At 52.7% G+C, this 18,875-nt stretch overlaps 1 protein-coding gene across 6 annotated transcripts in view; it reads right to left on the reverse strand.

Annotated features, from left to right (window-relative positions):
* Window positions 1-18,875, reverse strand: part of LOC120392089 (zinc finger protein 385C-like) — a 186,582-nt gene that overhangs the window by 84,432 nt on the left and 83,275 nt on the right. The window contains exon 1 of one of the 6 annotated variants that reach the window (XM_039516481.1): window positions 130-259. The exons of the other annotated variants lie outside the window; for them this stretch is intronic. Within the exon in view, the coding sequence (XP_039372415.1) occupies window positions 130-139 (10 nt within the window). The 5' untranslated portion in view covers window positions 140-259. Of the gene's footprint in view, window positions 1-129; window positions 260-18,875 lie in introns of those variants that run through there. 6 annotated transcript variants of the gene reach the window in all.

Consider the following 18,875-nt stretch of genomic DNA (forward strand, 5'->3'; position numbering starts at 1 on the left):
AAAAAGCCGACTGCGACAGGAGCCCGGGGAGGGGACTGTCCAGCTTTCACGTCGCCGTTACATAAAAGACCACCTAGCAGGCTGCCCGGTGTTGGAAGCATGAGGAAAGGAAAGTTGCATTTCACTTACCTAAAAGCATTTTGCTCTGGCTGCGCTGCCTCCTCGCCGCTGGTATCCCCCTGCGTGTATTTACTAATGCAGCTGCATGGATTGCCAACAGCCGCCTGCTCCAGAGCAGCGTGCCGCACAAGTGCCCCCTTCCTTGGACTGATCCACTTCTACCTCAATTAAAAGCTTAATGCTCTACCGAGCCGTGCCCTAAGGAGGGAAACGCCACACTCCCCCATTCACTGGCCGTTCCTTAGCCCAATCAGAGGCACAGATGGGGAATTAACAACTGTAGCCTCTCCCAGCTGAGGTCCCGGCACACAGAGATGAGGTATTAACATGAACATTGGACGGGAGGGGGTATCAGAGGAACTGGAGTGAGAATGCCCTCTCGCTCACGCTCTCTTTCCTTTCCAAGAGGAGAGAACACACAAGCACTCTTCTCTCTCCAACACTGGCTCAGAGTAAACCCCGAGGCTGCCAAAGCAAAGAAACTTTGAGCGGGAGAGAGACACACCCCCAAGAACCAACCGCTCAGTTCCTCACCCCCTGCTAGAGCCCATCACATCCTCCTCTTTTAGGGCTTGTGCTGCTCCAGGAAGGCATGATGGAGAGGCCAAGGGCAGGTGGTCCGATTCCAGAGCCACCTGCTAAGCTTTGCTCCCTGCTCTCTGCAGTGTTGCCAAGTCTCATGAGTTTGTCATGAGTCTCCTGAAACCGATTGTTGTCTTTAAAGCCCCAGCTCCTGGAGTCAAGTGGATCTGTGATGATTCCAGCCTTCATTCTTAAAGAAAAAGCACATTTCCAACCCATGTGGCTGTGGAGAAAGCTTCAAAATGTGACCCCAGTGCCCCATAAAGGCTCAAAGAGCAGAAGGCAAATAAAAGAACACCACAGCTATTGTTTTTACAGAATCTCATGATTAAGGCTACGATTTAGTCGGGTATTTTTAGTAAAAGTCCTGGACAGGTCACAGGCAAGAAACAAAAAATCACAGCCTGTGACTTATACCATAAATACCCCAGACTGAGTCTTGGGTGGGGGATGCTGCCGGGGGGAGCTCGCGGCACCAGTGGCGAGGGGAGCCTTGGGGGTCCTATGCCAGGGGGGAGTCCCGGGGGGGCAGCAGCTGCTTTGGCTGCTGCTGGGTGGGAGCCCTGGGGCCAGCCACTGCTCTGGTCACCCTGGGACCGCTGCTCAGGCAGTCCCCGTGGCCAGCTGCATCGGCCCCTGCTCAGGCAGTCCCCGTGGCCAGCTGCCCAGGGCCAACTCTCTGGGGCTGCCAGAGCAGCGGCCAGTGCGGCTGGCCCCGCGCTTGGACTGCTCCAGCAGCGGCCGGTGTGGCTGGCCCCGCGCTGGGACTGCTCCAGCAGCGGCTGGCTGCAGGGTCACCCGAGCAGCCAGCTGCAGAGCCGTTCCAGCAGTGGCCAGTGTGGCTGACCCCGGGGCCAGCTGCTTGGGCAGCCCTGGGGTCAGTCACAGTGGCCGCTGCAGAAGTCACAGAGGCGCAGGAGGTGATGGATTCCACGACATCCATGACAAACATGGAGCCCTACTCACGATTTCCAAACCAATCTCCTGGTTTTTGAGCAGCCGGGGCTGGCGATGCTGTCTCTGCTCAAGAGCCCAGGAATGATTTGGGTTCAGGCTCTTCCACAGCAGAATGCAGATGAGGCCAACCCAGTCTCCTGACCCCACAGCCACGTCCGTACTGTGGCCAGCGCAGTGGGATTACTCACAGTGGCAACGTGAAGCAGGCTGTATTTGCAGGAGGCAGGGCTTGGCCTGTGCACTCACTGGGGCACTGTGTTTGTGCAGTGCCTGGCACACTGGGGTTGAGACCTGCTCAGGACTCATTTCTAAGCCCCACCACTGTGCCAGGCCAGTGGTTCCAACCTGCCCACTGGGAGCCCTTGCTGACATTTGCACCCTGTGTCGACCACGCGCACAGAGGACGCTGGCTGCCCGCCATCATCTAAGGCCCCGTCGCTTTCTCCCTCCCCCCCCCGTCCAAGAGTCACTGCATAGATAAGACGAGGAGCAACAGCAGGTGTCCCCCTCGCCGCTCCCCATCTGCCAGCCAGATGTGCTCAGGGTCTCAGAGACGAAAGGCAGGGACAGAAGCCAAGAGGAGGGGTTTGGGCTCAAAGGCTGAGCCAGACGATGATTATTATTAGTGCCTGCAGACAACTCCATGAGATAACTGCTGGCAATGTTACCCAGCGACCCCCGGAGCAGCTGGCTGGCTAGTGCCAGGACACCGGTGTGCTACCAGCGACAGAGACAAACAGCTGTGAGGATCTGCAGGCAGCGCAATCCACACACCGAGCCTGAACGTAAACCTGGTACTGAAGGGAGCGGCCACAGCTCGGACTGGGACCGTTTTCCCAGACACCGGTGCCCTGGCAGGGTACCCAGCAGCTCTGCCAGACACACACACACACTCCCATGCACCCTGCTTCCGGCTGCGGTCTGTGCAATGCTGGTGATTGTGCAATGTGACTCAGATTCACGGCTTCATCCCCTTCCAACTCCTCCAGGTGCATTTGTGCCCACCAAGGCAACGCCCGAAGTCCCCAAAGAAAACCTGACCGTGGAACCTTCATTCAATTCCGCCCTGAGTCCCTCTCCAGCGCGCTAAGGTTTGCCTGACTATCAGTGTCTTTGAGGCGCACGATTCCGCGCTAACCAGAAAGGGAATTAAAGCCAGACATGAGTGGGTATCAATTAACCTACCCAGAAATAATTAGAAATGCTTGTCCTTCAGAGCAGCCGGATACATCACACGCTGCCTAGTGTCTAGCTCATCACGGCCACACGGGGCCTGGTTCTGTTCCCTGCTGCTGACCCAGCCACTTCAGTGGGCCCCTGAGGGCGCATCTAAGGGCAGACTGGAAAAGAGCATGAATCAGTGGCACTGGAGAGTGGGCTGCAGCAAGACAAGGAGACAGGAGAACTGGATTGTACTCTTGGCTCTGCCACTGAGCTGCCAGGTGCCCTTGAGCAAGTCCTTTCTCCACGCATTGTGTCACAGTTTAAAAACACAGGCCTAGCCAGAATGAAACAGACCTGAGTTCCTTCTGGTCCAGTAGCCCGTCTCCAGCAGTGGCTAGCACCAGATGTTTCAGAGGAAGCTGAGCCCTACAATAGCAGATAGGGGTCATCTGCCCCCCACATTACAGCTCATCTCATCAGTCTTTAACAGAGATTGGCTTCAGCCCTGAAGAACAAGGTTTAATATTCCTTCAACATTTTTGTTAGCATTGATTCTGATAACTCCAGAGATTCTCGCTATCCATATGAGCGTCTTGACCCTTTTTGAATCTTGCTTCGTTCTTGGCCTCAACAACTCCCAGTGGCAAGGAATTCCATTGTCTAGTTGTGCACCGTATTTCCTTTCCCCCGTTTCTCCAGCTGTAAAATGGGATAATGACACTCATCTTCTTTTGCAACAAAGTGTTTTGTGATCTAGGAATGAAGAGCACGAGAGAAGAGCTGAGATTTAATTATTTTTTTTGGAAGATCAGATAATTGGGAGAGTTTGGTAAAAATGTGCCTCTTTCAGCTTAAAAACAAATGCAAAGAACCAACCAACCAACAAGAAGCCAAACTCTTTTCTGAGGGCATCCATAGATGCATGCAGCTTCATTTAGAACAGGTCACATTTTAATGCAAATGCTAAAATTTTTACATTTTGTAAAACACCTGAAGCCACTAGAAACATTTAGCACAGTGCAGTTCAGTCTGGGTGTCTCTTTTCTTTAACTCAACCAGACGTCCAGCTGATATTCGGGAACCGTCAGCAAGTTCAGATGGCAAATCCAAGCACTGCTCTGTAACAAGAGGTCATGGCAACTAATTGCTGAGGAATGAATGCAGCAGCACACTGAGCATTAGTGCATCGCATTGACGCATGCTGACTAAGGCAGCCTTGATTATCAAGCGCAGGGGACCGAGCTTGATATATGAAAACACAGGCGGCAACTTCCCCTGTCTGTTTTGCGGGGACCTGGGTGCTGATGTAAAAAGCATTAAGAGCTGGAACAGCCCCAGAACTGAATCAGAAAAACGTTTCCAGGGTCCTGTGTGCGCGTCTGCACATGGTGCGCACGCACAAGAGTTAGTGACAGTACATTTAGACTGGATACTTGCTAATCTGCCATTGACAGCTGGCCCCTGACGGCCTGTTACCAGGCCCTTCTTGGGCTATTTAAGTTTAATATTAACTTGCTTCATGTCCTCAGCAGTTTGGCAATGACTAACATAAACAAACATTGAAGCTGAAAGAGGACACACAGAGTCACAGATTTTAAGGCCAGAAGGGCCGAGCCCTGTGGTGTCTCCAGCTTTTCCATGCTGTGATTCTACCTTACAGGAGATGATAATGGAACTTCCTCCCATCCCGCCACAAAGAAAGGGAGTGGGGGTGGCGTCCCGCCCTGGACCTGTTCATAACCGCCGGGGGTTGACACGCTCAGGGTGACAATCCATTACCTAGTCTGACTCCTGCCTCTCACAGGCCATAACATTTCACCCCACAACTCCTCTGGCAGATGGTATTTCTCTCTCCTCCTCCCTAAGCAAACACGCAGCTTTGGAGTCGGGTATCCACTGGGACGAAGGTTGCAAACCGGCCCTCGGCTACTGCCGTGGATTTTCATCTCCATCCGAGATGTGACTTCTAGTAAGTTTTATATTTTTAGGAGATAGCTTTGGAATTGAGTATGGACTTGCTTTGTGTCTGGGGCCGTTCACTGAACTGCTCTTGTCTCCTGAGATATTTCATACCTAGCTAGCGATTCCCTCTCGTGCCAGGGCGTGACTGATTGGAATTGACTGAATGTGCTTAAAATGGATTCAAGGGCACCACATGTGCATTTGGGGAGGGGAGATCATAACAGGACAAGGCTGCACTGAAGGGGCTGGACTCTACGGACCAGCTGCAGAAATAAGCCTATCGCAGGTAACAGTTTCAGACAGACATTCAAGGCCTTGCAGGCTGGCGTTCTGGTGAAGGAGAACTCATTCATGCACAGGTGGGGCACATCCTTAGTATAAACTTGCTCTGTTTACCCACATGCACCAGTCTTGGAACGAGACAGTCCAACAGCAAAAGCAGGGTGATCCCATCTCCCAAAAATCTCAGTCCATCCCCAACCCCCAGGTCCCAGGCAGCAGCTGCACTTCCAGAACTGACCCGAACCACATCCCAAGGCGGAGAACAAACCCTTCTCTACCCACCCAGCTTCCTCTCCCCCAAAGCCGCCGCCTCACAAAAAAGGTTACATAACCCAAAAACTAACACAACGGCTCAGATCCTCAAAAGTATTTAGGTGCCTAACTCCCCTGGGATCTGGGCCAATGTCTTCCCAAGAGTCAAAACTAGCTCACACACTAAGGAAAGGAACTTGGAAGGCAACGTCTAACAGCGCCACCTGGAAGCGCCTGCCATAACATTATGGAGGCAGCAAACAAGAGAGCCGGGGCAGTGGAGGGGAGACAGGATAACAAGTCATGTAGGAGGATGAATACAGGTTGTAGCTGATCAGTAACAGTGAGATTCGCAGCTCTCCCCCTGCCCAGCAAACATCAGGCTGCAGCTTACTGTCTGCATTCTGGAAGGGGGAATTTTTGGATTGGGATAAGCATTTGCAAAAACACCCCCAAACCTCACTGCTTTTCTAGCTTGCCTAAGTGCATCTGTTACAGAGGAGCCTGAAATCCAGGCAAGCAAAATTCAGACAAAATGGGGCGGGGGGGAAGCCAGCAGCAATGAAATGTTTCTTTAAAATGTCAGGGAATTTTTGGATGAAATGAAATGGTGCCTCTTTGCTCATCTCTAGCCACGTGTCTCTGCGTCTCAGCGGACGGCACAGCTGTCACCAAGGGTGCGTCTGCACTCTGAGCTGGAGGTGTGAACTGCAGCTCAAGGAGACGTAACTAATTCTGACCGAGCCACAGAATAGCTCCCACAGCGGGAGAGGCTAGCAGCCCCGAGTACACACCTAGTATCTCAGAGGCGTCCGTCCTTGGGGTGGCTAGACCCTTCCCCCATCGCGGCGAGCCTGTTTGCAGTGCACCAGCTCAATCAGAGCAAACACAGGTATGGCTCCTTGGGTTGGGAATTACACCCCAGCTCAAACCGCAGCCAGAGAACGGCTGGGCCCGGCGCAAGCACACTGGGGGCGAGGGGGGAGCCAGTTCAGCAAAGCAGTGCATGAGAACAACGCACCCCTTGCACGAGACTGAGCAGCTACTGTCGCTACAGTGGGAAGACAGGCTGGGATGCAGGCCCTCAGTGACCCCCCAGGTAGCCCCACGGACTGCTGTGGAGTTGCATGGGGGTGCACAGCTGCCGACAGCCCTCGGAATGGAAGTCACACTTTGCACTACTCTATCTGGGCCTCGAGTTGTCCCCCAGATGGTCACATACATGGGGAACACATCTGGAGACGTACCACCACAGCGGATAACACATCCCCAGGCTAAGTGCCGGGAAAACATTACCAGCACGTTGTAACGGCACCCGCTGTACGGAGCATGCTGCAGAGTGGGGCTCTCCTCGCCTGCACCGTGGTGGTGAGCAGCCTGCGCGTGCAGCATGGCCCCGCTCAGCAGAGTGCTGCACACACATCCTCATGCGGATAAACACGTGGAGCACATGCCTTTTGCTATGCCCTGGTAGGCTCCCTTGGCCATGCACTGCCACACAAGCACACAACAGGGCCGGTTAGAGACCTGCAGGGACCCTGCTCCCAGGGGTGCTCCTCGTTTCAGGAGCAGTCCCAATGACAGCAGCACTATAAGGACATGCATGAGAGGCTCAAGAATCTGGGGTGAGATTCTGGCCCTACTGAAGTCAAGGAGAGTTTTGAAATTGACTTCAATGGGGCCAGGATTCTGCCCTGAATTCTTAATTTTCAGATGCACCTTCAGGGAGGAAATCTGGCAAACGTTAACCGCAGACCCTTGGATTCTGCAAAGAACTTGCAAATGCAGGAGCAAAGAAGTGTGTGGGGGGAGGATATCCAGCCCACAACTTACTCAGGTTCACTAGTCCCCCTCCAGGCAGATTTTGTTATTTGAAGAATTAGGGTATAATTGGGGAGCGAAAGATGTTAGATAGCATCCAAATTAATAAACCTGAAAGACGTGTATAGTTTTTCCTCTTTGCCTCTGTAATTGGAAGCTCAGTCATAAGCAGAACGACTCAGGCGTGGAAGAAAATGCTACAGTCTTTGATCACTGAAAGGCCAGGAAGCCAGACGGTGACCTTTCCTGCTGGAGTGTAGACCAAGTGTTTTGCAGATAACATGTATTAAGGGTTGGGTTACCCCCCCTCTGGGGGTTTCCCACACAGAAGATGAAGGACCAAGCTCCCTGGATTCCCAGAGGCCCTGCCAACTCCCCTTTCTCCCTCAGGCACCTCCCAGGGTTTGTAGATTGATGGGGCTTTGAGTTGCTGAATGCTTCAATAAGTGTCCTATGACCAAGTCCTTTTCCCCTAGAGTAGATCAGTGCTCCGCACCACCAGACCACTCATGGCTGTTCATGTTCTGGTTATTATTATAGTTAGTAACAGAATTATTTATATTACAGCAGTGCCTCAAACAGGGGTTGCATCCCACAGGGCTCCATACACAGAAGACAGATAACCCTCCCCCCCCTAGGGTTTGCAGTCTGAAAGGTTCACCAGGCGCTAGGGCTGCTGTCCTGGCCAAACTTCCAGACTGTGTCATTACATTCTGCCTCCCTAAATTCTCCCTGCAGTTTTAAGAGCAGCGTCTCTTCCTCTGGTAAATGGAAGCTGGATCCAAATCCCACTGAAATCAATGGAGACTTGCATGGACTTCAATGGGCATTGGATCAGGCCCTGCTGTGAGTGGTGAAACACTTGTCATGTTTCACCCCAGAGGTGGCCGCGGTAACTCCAGTGAAAAGTGAATTAGGGTGAAAGGCACTATATTGATGTTAGATTAATTACATTTATGAATTAAGAATTAAAGTTATGAACTGAGAGGGAAATGGGGGACATTCCTTTTTCACAGTAAAAGCAGAATTCCTTACTGGATTTACGTTGGTTGAAAGGGGGATTCTCAGCTGCGAGAAGCAAATTGCACGAGGAAAGTTAATGGTGGGTTTAGTTGTGAAGTGAAGAGCTGGACTATCGCTGGCAACAGTCTTAGGCCAAAGAAAGGTCTTTTGTTTAATGCTGAGTTTTGACATGATGCCAGGTACCAGATGGGAGAATGTTCTGCTGGGAAGGTGACGTTTAGCCTCAATTTTCTCCATGAAGGGATGGTCTGGTCATGCCATTGCTGGTTATTTACGCTGGTTTTCCAAGAACGCTCAGGGCTCCCTTTTGAGACTTATTATTCTTGGAATCTTACCTATTCTAGGTGTGGAGAACAATACGCCCCCTCCCCCCCCATTAACTAGGATTCTTATGAGATGTCTCAGCCTTAAGCAATGAGAGAATCTACTAAAAAATTAAGAACTTTTTCCGTTCTTTTTTGGTCAGGAAAGCAGTTAAAACAGCCTTTTTCTGTGATTTTTTTTGTGGGGGGGGGAAGGGAAACTCTTTTATCCCTCATTTTAAAAAACTCATCTTCTCAGAGATTTAATAACAAAATTCCCATCATTTCTACTAGTAACTAGTAACGTCAAGCAGGAGAGTTATGTCCTTGAGTCTTGGGAATTTAAATAGAGGCATTCATCTCCTGGGTATCAGAGAGATGCCCCTCAGCCCCCTCTAGTAATGCACCCGAGAGGTTACAGGATGTGTGGCAGGTTGCTGAAAGACGGAGGCTGCTCAACGTATTATCCTGCTCAAACATTCCTCTGCTATGAATGAGCTCCTCTGTGTGAGTATAAGAGGCAAGACGCTTGCAAGAAGTCTGCCAGGACTAGGGTCCTGGACAAACAATTTCCATTTCCAGGAGGGAGTCTTCTCTCTCAATGGCATATAGCACCCGGCCTTCCGAAGCGCCGAGCGCCTGCGGCTCTCACTGAGATCCACCGGCGCACTGAGTGAAAATCAGCAACTAGTCCACTCCAGGGACCACTCTAAGACAAGCTCTGGGGGGGCCAGATCCCATCAGTGTACATCTTCGCAGCACCACGGAATTGGCCCCAATTAATCTGGCCTGCGTCATCTACGATTGTTTAATCGGATCCTTGCGGAAAGAAAATCCTTCAAAGGAGAAGTGTAAAGAAGGTGGCCAGGGCATTAGAAGAGGCTTGCGAATGGAATGAAGAAACTGACATCATAAAATATTTCACAAATTATGAGAAGAAGGGATGGGAATTTCACACCAAATTAGAAAACCTCAAAAAAGAAAATCACATACCGTAGAACCTCAAAGTTATGAACCCCTCGGGAACGGAGGTTGTTTGTAACTCTGAACAAAATGTTCTGGTCATTCTTTCAAGTTTACAGCTGAACATTGACTTAATGCAGCTTTAAAACTTTATTATACAGAAGAAAAACTCTCCTTTCCCTATTTTTTTAGTACTTTACGTTTAACACAGTACTGTACTGTTCTTGCTTTTTTTTTGGTCTCTGCTGCTGCGTGATTCCATACTTCCGGTTCCAAATGAAGGCAACAAAAATGATGAGGGGGCTGGAGCACATGACTTATGAGGAGAGGCTGAGGGAACTGGGATTGTTTAGTCTGCAGAAGAGAAGAATGAGGGAGGATTTGATAGCTGCTTTCAACTACCTGAAGGGGGTTCCAAAGAGGATGGATCTAGACTGTTCTCAGTGGTAGCAGATGACAGAACAAGAAGTAATGGTCTCAAGTTGAACTGGGGGAGGTTTAGGTTGGATATTAGGAAACACTATTTCACTAGGAGGGTGGTGATGCCCTGGAATGGGTTCCCTAGGGAGGTGGTGGACTCTCCTTCCTTAGAGGTTTTTAAGGTCAGGCTTGACGAAGCCCTGGCTGGGATGATTTAGTTGGGAATTGGTCCTGCTGTGAGCAGGGGGTTGGACTAGACACCTCCTGAGGTCCCTTCCAGCCCTGAGATTCTGTGATTCAATGAGCTCAGAATCATGTTCTACGCACACCAGCTGCCACCCATGGAAAGCTCGTGGCTTAGCAGAATTGGAACAAGTGGCAGGTCCCTCATCTGGTGGCAGGACTGGGAGAAATGAGGTAAATCGCCCCCTTGGGCAGCTGATTACTGCACTATTAGCCGCAAGGAGCCAGGGGACCAGAGAGGAGGAATTCAGAGCAAGGTGGCAAAGGCCCCTTTTATACACAGAGAACATCTCTTCTTGCAGTTCCATCCATTTTAAGGCCAGAAGGACCCATCAGATCATCCACCCCGGGCTCCTGCGTAACACAAGCCAGAGCATCTCATCCAGTTCCTCCGGTTCTGAGTCCAAGAACCAATTGAGCCCAATTTGAAAATAGCGATGTGCCTAAGTGCACGATAAAAACCCTTCACACAACACCAAGCACAAGGTATCTGCGTGCTGGGTAGAGAACCTGATGCTTTCTTTTCAATCCTGAGCCTCCGAGATGCTGCGGTGACTTACTGCCTCGAGGATTCATAAAAACAGGAACTGCCAGAGAGGATCAGACCCAACGTCTCTCTACTCCAGAGCCCATCTCTGACAGCCAGATTCCAAGGCCAAACGGGACCATTGTGATCATCTAGTCTGACCCCGTGTAACCCGGGCCGCAGAATTTCCCCCAAATAATTCCTAGAGCAGAGCTTTTAGAAAAAACACCCCATCTTGAGTTAAAACTGGTCAGTGACAGAGAATCCACCATGACCCTTAGTAAATTGTCCCCATGGTTAATTACTCCCACCATTAAAAATGTATGCCTTATTTCCAGCCTGATGCTTCCGAGGAAGGTGTCGGAAGCCTGCAGTCGCTGATACGGGATAATCTGCCCTCCACAGAGATCTCACCCTGGTCTCTAATATCAGAGATTGGCTTAAGCCTTGGGGCATGAGGTTTAATATTTTATTGTCATTTACTATGACAACTCTGGACAATCTTTCTATGCCTATATATAGGGTGATCAGACAGCAAGTGTGAAAAATCGGGACGGGGGTGGGGGTAATAGGAGCCTATATAAGAAAAAGCCCCAAAAATCAGGCCTGTCCCTATAAAATCAGGACATCTGGTCACCCTAGCTATAAACAATAATTCCCTTTTGGAATCTTGTTAAATTCTCGGCCTCAATGGCTTCTTGTGGCAGTAAGTTCCACAGTCTAACTCCACACTGTGTGAGAAAGTCTGTCCTTTCATCAGTCTTGAGTTCCCCCCTTTCAATTTAATGGAATGTTCTCGTGGTATGAGACAGGGAGCACAGAAATTCCCGATCTCCCTATTCTAGACCAATTATTACTTTATATACTTTATCATGGCCCCTTTTAGACGTCTCCTTTCAATCCCAAGTTTTTCAATCTCTCCTCATAGGATAGTTTGTCCAGGCCTTTGCCCTGTCCCATTGCTCTCCTCTGAGCCCCCTCCGGTTCCACCATACACGTCAGCCCATCTGAGAGCTGCTGCACTGACCTGACACTTGCAAAACCGATTTACTTTCTCTCCCATCTTCCACTTCCTAGGAGCTTCGAATCCTTCTACGGCGAGACTATAAAATGCCGCAGGCTGCGGCTACCACTCTCTTTCCCGCGGAGACCACAGCTCCCAGCATGCCAGGCTCCATCTCCTTGGAGCAGGGGGAAAGGTAGATGCTGGGTCTGGAGCTCCTCTGGCTGCACTGTGTCTATCCCTCTCAGCCCCGTTGATCTAGCCCCAGGCAGGAGCCCAGGGCCCTCTCCCTGGCAGCAGCAAGTGGGGCTGCCTAGAGCTTTTCTTCCCTCTCTTTTCATTGGGTGCCCCAGGCTCCCCTTCCAGCCCGGCTCTGCCTCAGCATCTAGGTCTGACTGTTCAGCTTTACCCAGGGGCCAGCTCCAGGGGAGTGAATGGCGTTAAACTGGTGTTGAGGTGGCCTATGTGAGAGGCGAGTCAGGCCCTTCAGGAGTGCTGTTCGCCCACCCATCCACCCAGATACCCCCTGCCACACCCTCACCTCCTTACGGACCCAGGCCCCTCTGCCAGGGAGGCAAGGGGCTGGCAGTCAGGTGCGCCAAGCACTAGGCCGCTCAGCCCTCCACGCACCCTGTTACAACTGTCATCTCTGCCGTGTCTGAGTGTGCACGGTGCACACTTAACGCGTGCTTATCCACAGAGAGGTGGGACGCACCGCCACTGCCTAAGGCAAATCTATCATCTAGTTAAGAGCTAGGCGGCTGTGACACATGGAAGACGTTCAGCAGTTCCTCCCCGGCGCGTGAGCCTGGGTCACCCCCCCAGGTATTTATGGCTAGGCTAGCAGGGCCCGGCTCTGGTTTGTGGCAAAATCCCCCTGCGAAGCCTCCGCTCAGGAAGCTCCCATCTTGCAAAGCGTTTGACGAGAGGCGCTCGCTCGTTTGCTTCATAGCTGCACCCCTCGACCCCACCCAGCCGCTGCTGCGCCAGGGGCCACACCAGGCAATCGCAAGCTTTGGATTCCTTTTTTTAAAAGATCAAGGGGTCCGACCCTCCAGCTGCCTCGGACCCTGTGTTGTCATTTGCATTGTGACCACGTTTTGCTAATACACAACCTCCGGGCAGGGCCAAGTGCCTTGCTGATCAAAATAAATGAGGTTCCCATGCAATATGGAATGAAACATGTGCACCTCTACCCCGATATAGCGCTGTCCTCGGGAGCCAAAAAATCTTACTGCATTATAGGTGAAACCGTGTTATATCGAACTTGCTTTGATCCGCCGGAGTCTGCAGCCCCGCCCCCCGGAGCACTGCTTTACTGCGTTATATCCGCATTCGTGTTCGATCAGGTCGCGTTATATCGGAGTAGAGGTGTCCTAGAGGTTTCAAATCTCTCGGCTTCTGGAGTAGGTCACCATCGCTTTGTGCAGTTACCCCGGATATACCGTATGTCTCACTCCAGTTCCTTATAACAGCTGGACATTATCGTTAATAAAATCCCCCACAAAGGTCTCTCTCACACCCAGACACACACATCCTCCTTCAAAATAAAACCTCTCCTCCTTGAAGAGTCACTTTTGCAGTGGAATGCCGCATGCATAACCACGGAGAAGATAAATTACTGCTAAGTGCGTGTAATTAGCAGTCATTATTATCACATGGGCCCTTAACAGATTTCAAGGGTCAGTTATTCAAATCCCACACATTGGCCAGTATCTGCTTGAGTGAGGGGGTTGGCATGGTAACCGCCTGGGTGATAACTCCTTTCTGTTTAATTAGCTAGGGGTAACACCAGGGCTGGGGGGCTGGTTCTCCCAGCAGGATCCGCTTTGGGTCAGTGCCTGGAGGGTGCCAGCACAGCTTTGCCCAACAGAGTTCTCCAGAGCCCTCCTAGGCCTACTGGTTAGTAGGGCCAAGGCAACAGCTGGGGTAGGTTTCTCCTTCTCATGAAGGGTCTTGCTAAACTTTCATTCCTCCACACCACGGGAAGCAAAGAGGCTGGGTGGCCAGGAGGACAGAGACACTGCAGGGGGGAGGCAGGGAGCCAAGGCAAAGCTGTGGCTGGGCTGTGTCATCCTGGGACTCCGCAGCTCCCCTGAGGAGCGTGAAGAGAAATGGTGGAGTTGCACAGAGAGAAGACAGGGTCTTTTGTGCAGCATGAGTGGCTGGTCAGTGACAAAATGACCGACACGGCCTTGAAACCGGGGCCACCGAAAGCGAGTACAGAGCCAGTGTCCCCTTTGCCCTGCCCCGTGGGGAGAGCGGCTGCCTTCGGTGGTGATTCCCAGGGCAAGTCGTCCCTAGAATTCATAGCTGCAGCTGACGCCCGTGTTCCTGCCACGCCGCTCGTGTCCCCTCCTCGACACAGCCTATTGCGCAGCTTCACGCCGCGGGTCAGCAGAAGAGCCCATGCCCGGACGGAAGCGAAGCTGAGAGGCGTGGTGCTCGCATCGCCACAGATGTGCAGGCCACAGGCCACACAATGCATTGCAGGCACCCATCGGTCACCCTTTGGGAGGCAGCAGCTCCCCTTAACGAGCAGCATCAGGACAGCGTCTGCCAGCCACAAAGCCTAGAGCGAAGGCTGAATGGGAGGGGAGCGGGAAACATTCCACCAAAAGCCCTGGACAGCAGGGCTGGAAAGGATCCTATAAGGGAAGTTAGTCGCACTTAGCGTCCTACTGAATCGGAACCTGGGCTGCTGGCGTCCCTTGCAAAAGTGTTTTGGGGAAGGGCCACACCGGCTCAGGGGTTGTGGCTGCGGGGCCGGATGCAGCCCATTCCCAAAGTGGCGAATCCCCTGAGTAAAGCACCGACACAGACCGGTTCCTCGGCCAGAGGAACAGCACCTCTGCAGGGGTTTCTTGCACCTTCCTGCGAAGCTCAACGGGCTACATGGATGGTGGCTGATCAGGACTGGCAATTCCTGCGCTCCTGGGAACGGGGGGCAGCCTGCATTTAGCCGGTGTGAACTTGCTCACAAAGGGAGGAAGAAAGGAAGGGGCCCAGGTAAGGGAGGCAGGTGATTACGATCTGGATTACGGTGGAAGCTGGCAGCTCCAGTCACGGACCAGGACCCCATCGCGCTCGGTGCTGTACAAAAAGAACAAAAAGACCCCACCCCAAAGAGCTGAGTATCTAAGTGTTGATGGAGGCAGAGAGGCTCCCGAGGAGAAGGCCAAGAGGGAAGGAATGAGGCAGGGTGAAAAACATCACTGTCTTGCTTGTCTGGGCGTGGGGGCAGGGAAGACGCTGGCTCTTTGGGCGACCGCCGGGAAGATCGGTTTGTAAGGGACTCGGATATTATGGCCAGGGGCGTGGCAGAAAAACCTGGAGGGAGGGAGAAGCGAAGGAGAAGACCGAGAGGAGGTGGCTGCAGTTCTGACTACTGGAAAGGTTGGGGGACTTTCACTCGTTCACAAGAGCCAGGAAAGGAGGAAGGCAGCAGGTCTAGGGGGCAGAGCAGCTTGGGTCTAATCCCAGCTCTTCCACTGGCCTTGGGAGGGACCTGGGGTGAGTCCCGTCCCCTCGCACCCCCTGCCCATTTAAACTGTCGGCTTTCTGAGGCAGGGACAAACCATCGCTATGTGTACAGACAGCGCCTGGCACAATGGGGCCTGATCTTGGCTAGGACACCTAGGCTGCTAGAAAAGTCCCCTCAAGGAGGAGATTGCAGCAGGCAGGCCACCCAATATGGCTACCTACGCTGTTCTGGACAGAACAAAGCCCTTGTGTGCCCAGGATGGGACAAGCCAGATGCACTGCAGACTCATCGCCAATTTAATTAACATTCCCCGACCATGTGAAGAGGCCACTCAGGAGCTCAGCGGCACTCACGTCCTGGTTTCGATTCTCACTTGGAAGAGGAGCAGCTGCAGAAAGCTAACTTCTAACCCACGGTGCCCTACATTCTGCCTTGGCAGATTCTGCAGAGCACGAGGGGCCGTGCTTAATGTGGTTGAAATGGAGCAGATGGTGGCTGGGCTCGTCATTAATATGGCAACGTGGCCAGTGGAGACTCAAAGCTTCACCCTAGTCCAGGCAGCCTCCACTCAGAGGGATCCTGAGCATCACCAGCCGGACCTGTGGCCGCTGGGCTCGATATCGATCTGTAAATAGGTCGCCCCTAAAGGCCATTATGAAACAGGCCCCAGCAGGTCCGAGGGAAGGGCGTATGTGGCTGCCACCTTTCCCTGCAAGAACCTTGTTGCCAGCCTGCAAATTCATGGCCTGAAGCATATGCCCCCTTGAGTCCAGACAGGACTTGGCACAGGCTGGGACTGGGAGCTGGCAGGGGTCTCTGTAAGAACCGTCAGGTCACGCTGGTATCACCTTCCTCTCCTACGGGCAGATCCAGAGCTGGAGGCTTGGCTCTCGTACTCACGTACCCGAGGGCAGCAGGCGCCGATGCACCTGGATGTCTCTTAGGGGCCCTCCCAGGGGGGCATGAAATACAAATGGACAAGCATGAGGCCAAGCTGCTGCTGCAGCAGCAAACGCTCTCTGCGGCTAGGCAGCAGGTGAAGCACCAGATTGCGTAGGCAGCTGGACTCTCGCTCTTATGCCATTTAAACAGGCGGAGTTTCCGGGAGCTGGGCTGCCCTGCTCAGTCACCTTCCAGGAGGCCTCTGGATGGTTGCAGACAGTAGGACCCAGCTTTCAGCACAGCCGTTGCTGGGACCCCTGTGCTATGAACCTGGAGCGCTTCCCGGATTGTACGTCTGTCCCTCCTGCTTGCACCTCGGAAGGGGAGGCTGGCTAGCCAGGCCCAGCTGATCGCCACATTCAGTGGCCGCGGGGCAGAGGGAAGGCTGCTCTCTGTGTCAATCGCTCTGCCCCCTCCGCATCCCCCCAGAAGAAATTGGGCTGCCGGCTGATTTAAGCAAATGCAAGCGGATGCACCTACATGGCATCAGCATACAGCTGTGTGCACAGCTGCAAACCCATCTGCACCTGGCTGCCTGTTGTCGAGTGAGCGAAGAGCGGGCGGGGGAAGCGCAGCAGCGTTCAGCAGCTCTCCTCTCCTCGGGGGTCTGGTTCTGTGGTGTCGCCATCACGCACAGTCCCGAGTGACGCGGCTTGTTCACTCCCGGAGCCGTTTAATCCCATTTCCCCACCCTGATGCCCCTTGCTTAACCCTGGGCGTGCAGGAGGGGAATTTAGTGCATGCAGAGCTAACATACTGCAGGGACTTCAGTGTCCACTCTCTGAACCAGGTCACCGAGCTGTGAATTCAACAGACACCAGTGCAAGTGAGATCAGAACCTGGCCCCCCACCGGCTCAGGAGAGGAGAATATTGGAGCTGTCCAGAGGGGCCTAGAGATGATAGAAAGGACAGTCCAGTTGTTCGGGCACCAGCCTGGAACCCCGAACACCCGAGTTCAATTCCCGGCTCCACCACAGACAGCATGTGTGATGCTGGGCAAGTCATTTACCCTCTGTGCCTCAGTTTCCCAGACTGTACAATGGGGATAATAAAGAGGTGACGTGTGGGGGGGAGCATACGGGGTCACATGCTCCCCCATTCCGATCTGTTGCTTGGCTTGTACCGAGCATGCTCTCACAGACACTACTAAAGTCGGCTACCTTCACTCTGCCCCGCCACTATCGCCAGGCACGGGTCATCCGCCCTACCTCACAGGGGGGTGTTGAGGATAAACACAGTAAAGGTCCTGAGGCAACGGGGCTGTCCCTCCCCTGTCTGGGTGTGTCCGGTGCTGCACAAACCCCGCAGCAGAACCACAGTGTGGACGTGCAGTCATAGAAATCATAGGGAGAAAGAGGAAGGAAAACAAAGTGAGGCTATGCTACATTTGATAATACAGTGATTAGAGTGTAATTACCCAGCAATTCTGCTCTGATAACCTCTAAATGCTACCGATTCCTTACAGGAGAAAGCTACCGGCAAGCCTGAGAGTAGCCACAATGAACCTGGATAAGGTACGACGCCGAAGAGATACAAGTCAATACATCATGTTTCCAGTTACACGAATGAGCAGCAATTTGTTATTAACAGCACAACTGCAGTGTAACTATGGCCACTGCGTATAAACTGCAGCTTAAACATGGATAAGAGCAAGTCTTGAAACCTCCCAGCCAGCAAAAATGCCAGAGCCACGAATGCAGGTGCAAGGATCCAAGGGTCATGGCTGGACCATGCACACGGTCCTCCACGAAAAGCGATCCCAGCATGAAGTCTTGAATAACCAATCCATGCACTCTGCTGGCATGGGACTGAAAGGGGGGGATGAATGGAAGGGACACCTGCTCGCCCCCTCCTCCTGCCCAAATGCTGATGGGTGCTAGGGTCCCAAATCAGGATCCAAAAGACAGTTTTCCTAGGGCGGTCAGAAGGAGAGAATATGGAAGAACTGCAATCCTCTTACGTGGATGACTGTACAAGCAGCATTTCTGGCCCAGAGTGCTCACGCTGGATTGGTTACGAGAGAGCGTTTTTACACCCAGGAGGTGATAACGCCGGGGAGCAGCTGAGGCAGAGAAGTCAGCAGACACATTTTAAATAAAAAGATGGGTCTGAAGGTCACAGTGACAGAGCAGCTGATGGGGAGAAGAGGAACTAGGGAGCGTTCCTTCCAGGTGCCAAGGAATCCAGTGCAGCTCAGTGAGGGATAAGGAAGCCTCTGGTCTCAGCTTCAGTGCGTCCATGAGAATCAGGAGACAAGTCAAAGACTGAGGGGTCTGATGAGCCAGTCGAGTCTGTTAAAAGGCTATTGAAGGTGACTGTCTCTGCCATGTTAAACTGCACATGAAACACGACTGCCTCCCCCACCCCATGTCCAGATGCACATGAAAACCAACGGTCTCTGTCATGGTATTCTGCACATGACACATACCTGCGTCTCTCACCATTTCCTATACCCCAGGTTACAACAGAAAATACGTTTCTGAACTCCACTCGCATGACGGAGGAGGGGTCACCCGGGGGAGAACCCAGGGGCTGTGTTATGAATCACCCCAATCTAAGAGCCCTTGAACCAAAGTCGATCGTACTGGTTGTGACTGTGCAGTGCTCCGCGGCCTCCTGGATGTGCGGGAGACCTGCCAGATGCGGGGAGGAGAACACAGGGCGGGCAGGCCAGGAGGCACCGTAGTTAACCTTCCGCTGGGCTGTATCTGGGAGCGGCGCTGGCTGAGTTCGACGCACGCAGCAGATTGCTGAGGGGGATCGTGATGCTGGGGCCATTCTCTAGCTGCAGAGAAACCAACCCAACACAATGAAACACTCTCACTTCC

Source organism: Mauremys reevesii, linkage group 27, assembly GCF_016161935.1.
Source record: "Mauremys reevesii isolate NIE-2019 linkage group 27, ASM1616193v1, whole genome shotgun sequence".
NCBI lineage: Eukaryota > Metazoa > Chordata > Testudines > Geoemydidae > Mauremys > Mauremys reevesii.